Genomic DNA, 10,318 nt, shown 5'->3' with positions numbered 1-10,318 from the left:
CTATGCAGTGCCATATTGCGCCTTTTAGCGCACAGAAAGGAAAAAAATTGCTCATATAAAGCAACAACAAATTTAATAACGAGTGTAATGAGACAATACTTGTATAATGTGATAGAAAAAGGTGGATTATTAAAATTCAAGGCGAAGTTAAGGAGTACAATGGGTATAAATCTGTTTTAAAATAATGAGATGCTAGCGATCCACTATTATATATATATTTATATTCAGTAATAACTAGGTGAGAACATTTGTTAGTGGAAAAGCGCGTTGTTACCAATAGTTTTACAAAAATGTAGCCCAATTGCCTTTAATAAGCCCCTATGGAACGATTATTATTCGTTGTAATTACAAGTTCTCAGCATAAAACTTTGCTGACGTCATTTTAGCGGTGCTTTTAATAACAGGTCATCACTTTTCAATAGAAAACCAAATATTTTTTGGAACTAATGCGCTAGTATGAAGTCAGTAAAGTCATTGATATTATCAAATAGTAGGAAAGACCATAAGAAGAAAGGATTTTGATATATCTAACCAAAGGCCACAGTATATTGTGTATCCTGAGAATATATGGGGAATATAAAAGAGATAAAAAAGTAAATGTAAATTTGGGCGGTCGTTAAGGTATAAGCAAACTTTTTTGGGCCTAAAATCCTCAATCAATCATACAATGGTCTTCATATAGACAAACATATAGTCTCATTCCAAATAAAGACGTTGATTGTGAGAATCAGATCATTTGATATTTTTTTCGTAGATTTGATGACTGATTTGATGACCACCCTTATATAAGTATACGGCATATTTTGAAAGGAACGGAAAAGAGCAACAACAACAACAAGTGGATTGTGGTCTGTAATCCTTTAAAAAACTGTTCAATGGTCACTTCCTTTTTGACATTCCAAACCACTTAACCCTATTATTACACGCAAGCGTTCGACTATATAACATATTGACTTAGAATGGCTAAGTAAAAAGTTTGTAAGGATGTTCAAGCGGAGTTAATGGTTTTTATTGAAAAAAAAATACTTAGAATTCTAAAAGCTTCGAATGATTTGCCATGCAGGTGATAAAGTCAGCGGTCAATTTCGAGAACCGCAAGAGTAAAGCCGAATTTGAATATTTATTTTGTCCCAAAGGACCAAAAATGTGTTAAAAGCTTGATAATATGAGATAGATAAGTACAATAAAAGCTTGTATGTTAGTATGTACCACATCAGAACCACACTTTTATTCACAGTGCCCATATATACATATGAATGTATGTATGTATACATCAACTCTTTGACTCATTGTCATAGTTGTGTGTTTCTTAACCACAAATAACTGACTCCAAGTGCACCCAAGCTGATGTTTACTGCCTTCACACATACTCGCATGCAGCTAAATATGTACAAACATTCTTTGAGAGTAATTGTTACCTTACTTTTACTTTGTGTACATAACAGTAAATCTTTTAGGAAGGCACTTAAGCTGTTAAACTTTTGCCATCTGTTAGTGTTTCTTACCCAAATCACTAATCGCATATGTGCCCCTTCATGTGCATCTGTATGTGTAAAATAGTATAATATTAAGTAGTGAAAAGGTCAGCTGAGCGCCGATTTACATATCTGAAATGTTACTTCTATGAAAAGTGAATAGTTTAGAACTACTTTAAATTAAATTTTTTTTTGAACGAATGCGATGAGGTCATACTCAATTTGTTGTTGTTGTAGTTCTTGACGCTGCAAAAATATATTTAAAACAATTTTAAAGTATTTTGAAGAGATGACCTTGGTCCTTGACTGAATAAAAATGATGGTTCGTTACGATTACCCAAACCCGAATATCATGGGAACCGATACCACTCACTTTTCTTTAAAAAAAAATCACATTTTCGAGAGAACTACTGCTTAAACTTATTAAATTATTTAAAAAATTTAACCATACAAAGCAATAGCGCTCCATATTTATTTCCATATAATGCTAACGTACTCGAGAAATCGTAAAAACGCTTAGTTCTCCAAACTCCTTGCAACTATAACTCACCCCTACTCACTTTCAGCACTATTAGCATTATTTAAAGTCCACTCTGGCGACCACCATGCGAGCGCACACATAATTTTCTCTTCATCTTCATTATGCAGCACGGCTTACTGCCATCTTCATTATGCTACGCTTTTTATTTCTCACGTAGTATTTTAGCAGCTTGTTTATTTTGGGTTGTAAAATGTTAATGCTTAGTTTCTTAACTAAAATGCTTTTAATGTTACCTACAAGTGAAATAACAAAAGTCACAAGGAGCTAAAAGTAATTCAATAAAGCAGTCGTGGCAGTTAAAATACAAGCATACATACACACATACATAGTAAGGGGTATACGCTCAACCAAAGCTCGCATTTATACATATACATACATATGTATACGCAGTTGTGGTCAAATATATAAAAGCTAAGGTAGTAGTTAGCCAATGTTTCTCCAACAAGCAGATGAATTAATATAAACTTACACATATACATTTATAAATATGTAACTTTTCAAATCACTTAGATCAGATCAGTTGTACTCCCTCCGCAGTAGCTTAGATAAGAATTTTTTAAATCTAATTTACATAAATATCATCACAACAACAACACGCTATTGGTCTGAGATAAGCAACATGTTGCAGCCGCTGCCTAACAAGCTGTCGCAACTACTGAGGTAAGGCAAAGAAGAATGGCTGCATGGTAGATAGCAGAAATTGAAAAACTTTGTAATTTTCTAATTAAAGTGGAAAACTTGACGCGCCTTACTTTATTGGAACAATTTTAAATAAGCATATGGAAAAGTAGTAAGGCTGTGACTGTTGCCAATAACTTACTCGGAATTTATAATGCAATCGATTATGAAAGTAAACATATGTAAATGTAAAATTAAAAAATTCTTGTAATATTTAACTTTTAAATTAAGAGTTATTGTACAAAGTTCCGGTTAGACGGTGCGTTTTTTAGGTTATAGGACAATGAATTATATGTAGCTATAAAAAACCGGAATAAAAGGCAATAAATATTGCAACATAATCGGACATGCATCATTGATCTCAATTTTTGGTCGTTTAGTTATAAAACTATACCTTATTGCGTTATTTTATGGTACCAAGGTTGTAACCACAATTTCTTTTAATTTATGAGTTAAAATAACACAAAGACCCAACACAAGTAAATTTTGTTAATGTGCCATACAGTGTATCTAAAACATAATTCCTTTGAAATATGATGAATTTGAAATATTTTTATAATTCAAATAATAAATAGCTTCTTCGCAAGAGAGGACATACAAGAAATAGTAAATAAAACTCATGTTACTTTGGCTTGCTTTTGTAAAAACTATTTACAAATAATAGCAACAATTTTCTTAAGTATTAACTATATACATATTCGTGCTTAGTTAACTATAATTAGCTATTTTTTATTAATACGTAGATAAAACTTAGGCCTCTTCCAGTATCTGTCGCTCTAAATCAGTACCCTCGTACAAGCCCTGTTTACGCATAGCTTCCTTTAGCTGTTGATACTCAAAACGTTTCTTCGACCACTGATATCTTTAAGTATTTATATTGCATATAACGCATAGTCAATATTTAGCAGATAAATAATAATTATAAATTGTTGAATAACATACCTGCAAACCATCCAATATGTAAGCGTGGTAGTGAAAAATGAGCCAAAACCTACGTGCGTTGATAAGCGTGTACGCGAAGTGCCGAGGAAGGTAGCAATGCCTATCGCTACACCACCACCAATTCCATACAGGAAACTATTACGAAAGCATGGTATTTGTGAGACATCACGTCCAAATACTCTGAGCTCCTGCAATTTTAAAATTATGGTTGACAAAATATTGTTAATATAACTGTAGATAGCTTTACCCTTTTGGTTAGTTCCTCTTCAACCATTATTCTTGGATCGTCCATATTTTAAACTTAATTTGTAAAACTATAAACAAATTCTAATTGCACGAAAAAACTTCGCGACAGACAGCTGTTTCAACTCTACAACCGGTGTACAGCGCACAGCTGTTTGATGGTAATGCAGACTTCGGATTTGATTTGTGATTTGGTAATGCAGTGCAGCATATATTTGGAGAGTTTATTGATAAGAGAGTGCTGCCATACGAAATTTCTAATATTAATCATAACCTTTTACCATTTTGAAAATATTTAAATTAATTTGGAGATCTAAAAGTTTATTAAAACAACTCAACTGAATATTTTTTGTCTTTTATTTTCGCTCTTCAGTATACATTTTCCAATTTATCAGTTACGATTAACTTTGCAGTGACGTTGACGAAATGTATGCGAATATGGTAGCACTGAAACTGAAAACATTTGACATTTGAAATTTGCGAAAACTGCTGTTGACGTTATATTTCCGTAGAGTTAAAATTTCCGCTTTTATAAATTTGATTCACAACTGTAGTAAGTTATAGGTATTTGTAATATTCAGTGGAATTTATATCAAATACTTATGCAAAATATGCATCTAATTCTAGTTTCGGCAACACCATTGTATGTTTGCTGATGGCTGCATTTGCCTCACTTCCATGTCAGCAGACTCATTTGCTTCGCTTCTATGGATCATACAGAATATGCATTCAAGTTAGCATTTAGCGTAGGTAAGCTTTATACTTTTGGAATACTTACTCTTTATTCAATTCAATGAGAATTATACAACTTTTTTTCCTCAGTAATGGCAATATATTTTAATAAAATTGCTTAAATATAAAGTGTTTAAGATTCCAACTATTTATTTGTTACCTTCTTGGTTCTGATGCTGCTAGAATAGTATGCGTTTTTTTCGAAAGTGATCGATTTCCTAACTTTGTTTATTGTTTATAAGTGATTGTGTCATAGGTCATATATATAGTTTATAGCTTTGTATGGCATTATGTAGTGAATTCTTTCTTTGTGTATTGTGTATGTTTAAATAAACTAAAGTAACTAAACAAAAAAGTAAAAAGTTCTGTAATTATTTGCTTCATTGATTTTATGTAATTTATTTTATAACATAAGGAAAATTCATATTTGTTTAATCTAAAGGTTTTGTGCGGCTGAATAAATTTTTTATATATATTGTGTTATTTTTGTTTGTTAAACATATTAATTAATAAGTGTTTATGTATGTTGTTTTTGATGCAGATATATGCGTTTAGACGATATACATATATTCGTATTTGTGTTGTATTACGTTCATGTTCAACAGATCAATAACAAAATGTTTTATTGCATAAAATATTTTTGAACTAAATTGATTGTAATGCATTGTTAAGAGATTGTGAGACGGCATTTGGTTGTCATATATATATAAATACATAGTTTTGGTTTATGCAAATCTATATGTAGAAATACACTTCTGTGAAATGCAACTGCATGTTTTTTTTTGTATTTTTCTGTATGTCTATGTATAATACGCATGTAAGCACACATGAATGCAATATATTAAGCGTATAAGTATATATATATATTTTTTTGTGTTTATTAATAAGTTTTTTTTCTTTCTATATGTATATGGTATGTAAGTGTGTGTGTGTGTGTAAATATTTTCGTTCACTTTCTGCAAGGCGCCACAAGAGTGGTTAGAACTTAGTATATAGCGTACATAAACATGTTTGGTTGTGTAAGGATCGTAAATAAATTCATTTTAAACGATAATATGTTATCTAATTTTAATTTTTTTGTTTATATGTATTGTTAATATTGGAAAACTTTTCGTATCAATCGTTTATTACTAGACGCTTTCGTATAAAGATTAAAAATGGATAGATTTCATATTCTCTTTTTTTTTTGTTATACAAAGTGTAGATGTGTTTACAATTATATCAAATATATAGTTAAGCACTATATACGAGTACGTGTATATGTACTAAAATTTTAAATAACCATTAGGTACATGCTATAAAGTAAATAAAGCATTTTTGTCACAAGTAATCTATGTAGTATGTAAGTAGATGTACGAAATTAGCATTTTGTGTGTGTTTGTATGTTTTTATTTAATTACTATTTACTTTGCATCACGTTTTCATGTAAATTCTTTTTAACATATAGATTTATATATAATATATATGTAAGCTTGATTTGCTTAGAGAAAGAGATCGTGTGTTATTTAATAACATAATATTTCTTTTGTGTGTTGTTGTATTTTTTTTCAATTGATATTTGCATTAAAAGCTATCGATTTTTGAACTACTTTAAAAACGTCTAGGCAATCGCATTTGTGAGAGTTGTTTTTAAGTTTTTTTTTTTTTGTTTTTCTTTACTAAATTTCCTTTTATTTTCTTGCTTAGTAATGCTTTTTGTATATCATGCTTATTTAGTACATTTAAGTTTATATGTTGGCGTTGCTACCAAAAACAAAGCAATTTTAAAATTCTTCCCCAAATTTTAAAATCGGAATTGTTTTTCGGACCACTCATTGCGCTTATTAAACGCAAGAATGTGTTGTTCATTGAGATTTCGTTGCGTATTTACAATTTTTTTTTTGTTTTAATATTATACGTAATTTTTTTTAGAAAATAACTGAAAACTGCTTTGACTTAATATTATGTATATAGACGTATTCGAGTTCGATTAATAGTTACATGTAAAGGCATCGCAAATATACATACAGACATGTATTGACATATGTTTGCATGTGCTTAAATGTACATATATGTATTAGAGTTTTAAGTATATATTTTTTTAAGAAATGTTTTTTATAAGAAATGAAGTATCGAAATGAATTGTAAGCATATAAGCGCGCAAAATAAATAATTAATTTAAGTTTAAGTTTAAGTGTTTCAAAAAAATTTCTAGTTTCAAATAACGGTAAATTGAGCAAGAAGTATTGTAAAATTACAATTTTTTAATTGGAAAAATTTTGCTTTAACATTCGAGTAAAAAATCTTCCCCAATTTTTCACTCGCAAGTTAAAGTAGTTGCTATTATTTTTTTTTTCAAAATAATTTGTTTCAATATAAATAAATTATAAATATAAAGAATGTGCGCTTAATTGCTTATTATTAATATATGTTTATCCATAAAATAAAAATATGCAGAGCTTAGTTTGTGTTAGCCTAACCTCAAAGCTTTTGACAGTCGCCATTAAGCAAACGTTTTTAAAAGAATTTCTCTAAAATTCCGCCTTATTATGTGGGTTTCTAGTTGAATGAAATTGTTTTCTTTTTTCGGCCTAAACGCGCTATAAATCACAAATCGCAATTTGTTTTTTTATTTTTTTTAATATTTTTTATACTAATTCCAATACTACGCTACTAGTTCAAACTATTTGAAAATATTTTACTATTTCTTGCATGCGCTTATGAAATGTTTAATATGCGTCTTATGCTCTAACGGAATATTAGAATTTTGAATACCATCTTATATGTATGTATGTATGAAAAGTCCCTAAATGTTGAAAAGTGTTGTACGCGATTTTTTGTTTTTTTTTTTTCTTGAGAGTAAAAATATTTAAGGTGCACAAATGGCGCTTGCGTAGTAATTTTTTTTACTTTATTTTTTATAATTTTTTTTTATAAGTATATTTAAATTGATTTTAAAAATAAATCGTTTTGCGCAAAAGACGTATGTTTTAAAAATAAATAGCGTATATATGTATTGCGTAGTTGTGTTTTATTTTATTTTTTTTTTTTGGTTTTGTAAAATATTTTACCGAAAAATTTGCTAGATTTCGTACTATTTTTGGTTAAGTGTTTCTATTTCCTTTTAACTATTGTTTATGCTCTATTTTTTGTTTTTATAACCGTTTTTTATTTAGTTTATGCTGTAACTACCGTGGTTATTGTTGTATTGTGTGCTTAACGCCGGTTCGTAAGGTACATACATGCAATGGTATATAGTATATCTAATTTTTTTTTATTTATTTTTTTTTGTTTTTATTTAATTATATAGAAAAATTTGGCGTGTACGATAGCTCTGCAAGTTTGTGTAAAAATGTTGTTGTAAGTGTTTGAGTGTGTATGTGTGTGTGTTGCTTACATTTGTAATATCACTAGGATAGGAAGATGAATGTCAGCGAAAGATTCATTATATTTTGTTTTCTGTTTTTCTTTGCGATTTTTACGAAATTATATATATAATTAATTTAATTTATTTTTTAAATTTATTTTTTTATTTTTTGTAAACATATTTTTTCTCTATCCTTGCTCGACATTAAAGCTAACACTTCGTTAAATTTAATTAAATTTCCGGCGTTTTAAAATTGCGCGCGTTATTTTCTTTTACTATTTTTCATTTCATTTTGAAATCATTTTGCATATTTTACTTAAATTTTCTTAAATTTACTGTGTTTCACTTTAGTTCTTTGGTTTTTTCTATGTGCATATACATATATATACATATGTATGTATAACGTTTAACTGCTACATAAATGATTTTTGTAATAAATTTCTTAGTTTTGGTGTTAAAAGCGCGTATATTTTTATTTTTATTTTATTTATTTTTTTTAAGAAGAAGAAATAAAAATATGAATTTGTTATGCAAGTTTTTTTTATCGTTTTTAACAAAGCATTTTTTGGTGTGTATTTGCGTTATTTCATTTTTTGTATGACATTATTTGCTGTTAAAATAAAGTATTATCTTAAATATTTTTTTTTTAATTTTTTATTCGTTTTTTTATTTCTCTTTCTTGCAGTTTCTAGCAAATGCTCTTTGTGCTATTCACGCATACGCACTTGTCAACTAGTTGTGCTTAGCTTTATAACCATCACTGCTGTTTTCATTTTATATATGCACATATTTTTTGTTTTTGTTTTTTTTTTTTTCTATTTTGAATATTCTTGCAGTTTCTTCGACTTACAAGTACATATTTTGATTTGTCTTCTTTTACTTTTTTCATACATACATTTAAGTATATAAACGCTTAGTTTTTTTTTTTGTTTTTCTATTTTCTTTTTGCATTAGCATATATTTTTTTAATATTATAATTTTATATATATTTTTTATATATTTCATTTATTTTTTTTTTCTCTCATGCAATTATTCACTTTTCCGGTACTATGATCTCGACCGCAACACTCTCAGCTGCTGGATTAGCAGTGATGTTGGTCATGAGCGGCATTTGTTGTTGTTGTTGTTGGTGATGTTGTTGATGCTGATGTGGATGCTGATTGTGATACTGTGAGCCCTTGCGCTCCAACTGCCCGATATGAGCCACATTGCCTGGTGCTACGGAATTACTACGCGTCGAACGTATAGACGTGGCTGATGCGTTGCTCGCGCTGGCGCTGCCCGAATGTGACCCTGCTCGTGTGTAGAGAAAGCAGATTTAAGCATGAATATAAATGAAGTAAATACAACTCTATAAGTATTGATTTAGCATTAAGTGTGTTGGTTAAGCATAAATTGGACTAAATTCGGGGGGAAGCTAACACTTTCAGCTACAAACATTTACAAACACACTTTATTATATACAAGTTTGCATATTTTGCTATTGTTAATTAAATATTTTACAAAACAGTTATTTTGAGTACGTATATTACATCGTTACAACAATTATACATAGTACAACAACTATTTACAGCTCACATTTCTAGGCACACCTTTCTAGTTATTTTTTTTACGGAAAAATATAATAGTAAATTATACACAAAATGAGCAAATTAAGGTCTTTCATTCCACCAAATAACATAAATTCGGTAATTTGCTCGAATTTTGTGTATAATTCGTAGTTACGGCAATCGCAGCACATCGAAAGCTTTAAATAAGTTGAAGTAAAAAATATGTCGTGATTGCAACAGAAATTCTAATGGAAAATAAAATCGTAAAGCTCTGTATGAATGCAATAAAATCAATTGGCAGCCATTTTGTTCAGGAAATAAAGACATGTCGTCGTTCATACATATATAGGAGTTAAATATGGACGGTTAAATAACGGTTTGGTTTTGCATGACCTCTACTTAGAAACATACTTCTATCAGATCTAGATCCATTCATTCGTTGTTTTGATTTTCATGCGATAATTTAGTCAAAAAGTTGTCTTAAAAACACTAAAAATTAACTACAGTTACAATATTTCTCTAGATGATTTGTATACCAAAAAATATATCACTGTTTCACCAAGCATTTAACTGCAGTTAATAATTCCATTAAATTTTGAAAAATGTCAAATTGTTTCATAAGATCCTAGTTCATGGATTTGAAGAAACTCTTTGACATTTTTCAAAATTTAAATCGAAATTGTTTAATCTCGATTTTAGTATTATCTTGGCTTTTGTCACATTTCAAGTGCGAAACTAATCATAATTTTGTTTCCGTGGTGAATTTAGAAAATAATTTAATATTGTTTTTTGGCAATTAAATGCTCGTTGG

General features: G+C 29.2%; 2 protein-coding genes across 3 annotated transcripts in view; both read right to left on the bottom strand.

Moving 5' to 3' along the window:
• Positions 1–3,326: 3,326 nt before the first annotated feature.
• Positions 3,327–4,043, bottom strand: LOC105211324 (cytochrome c oxidase assembly protein COX20, mitochondrial). Its single transcript, XM_011182677.2, has 3 exons — positions 3,884–4,043; positions 3,637–3,824; positions 3,327–3,556 (listed from the first exon to the last, which is right to left on the bottom strand). The coding sequence occupies exons 1-3, from the start codon at positions 3,926–3,928 to the stop codon at positions 3,445–3,447; spliced, it is 345 nt and encodes a 114-aa protein (XP_011180979.1). The 5' UTR covers positions 3,929–4,043; the 3' UTR covers positions 3,327–3,444.
• A 2,103-nt stretch (positions 4,044–6,146) lies between these two features.
• LOC105211327 (uncharacterized) overlaps positions 6,147–10,318 on the bottom strand; it is a 34,320-nt gene continuing 30,148 nt past the window's right edge. For both annotated transcript variants that reach the window (XM_054229339.1, XM_054229336.1), the window contains exon 7: positions 6,147–9,250. In XM_054229339.1, the coding sequence (XP_054085314.1) occupies positions 8,991–9,250 (260 nt within the window). In that variant the 3' untranslated portion in view covers positions 6,147–8,990. The remainder of the gene's footprint in view (positions 9,251–10,318) is intronic.

Source organism: Zeugodacus cucurbitae, chromosome 2, assembly GCF_028554725.1.
Source record: "Zeugodacus cucurbitae isolate PBARC_wt_2022May chromosome 2, idZeuCucr1.2, whole genome shotgun sequence".
NCBI classification, from domain to species: domain Eukaryota; kingdom Metazoa; phylum Arthropoda; class Insecta; order Diptera; family Tephritidae; genus Zeugodacus; species Zeugodacus cucurbitae.
This window is presented reverse-complemented; position numbering and strand designations above follow the sequence as displayed.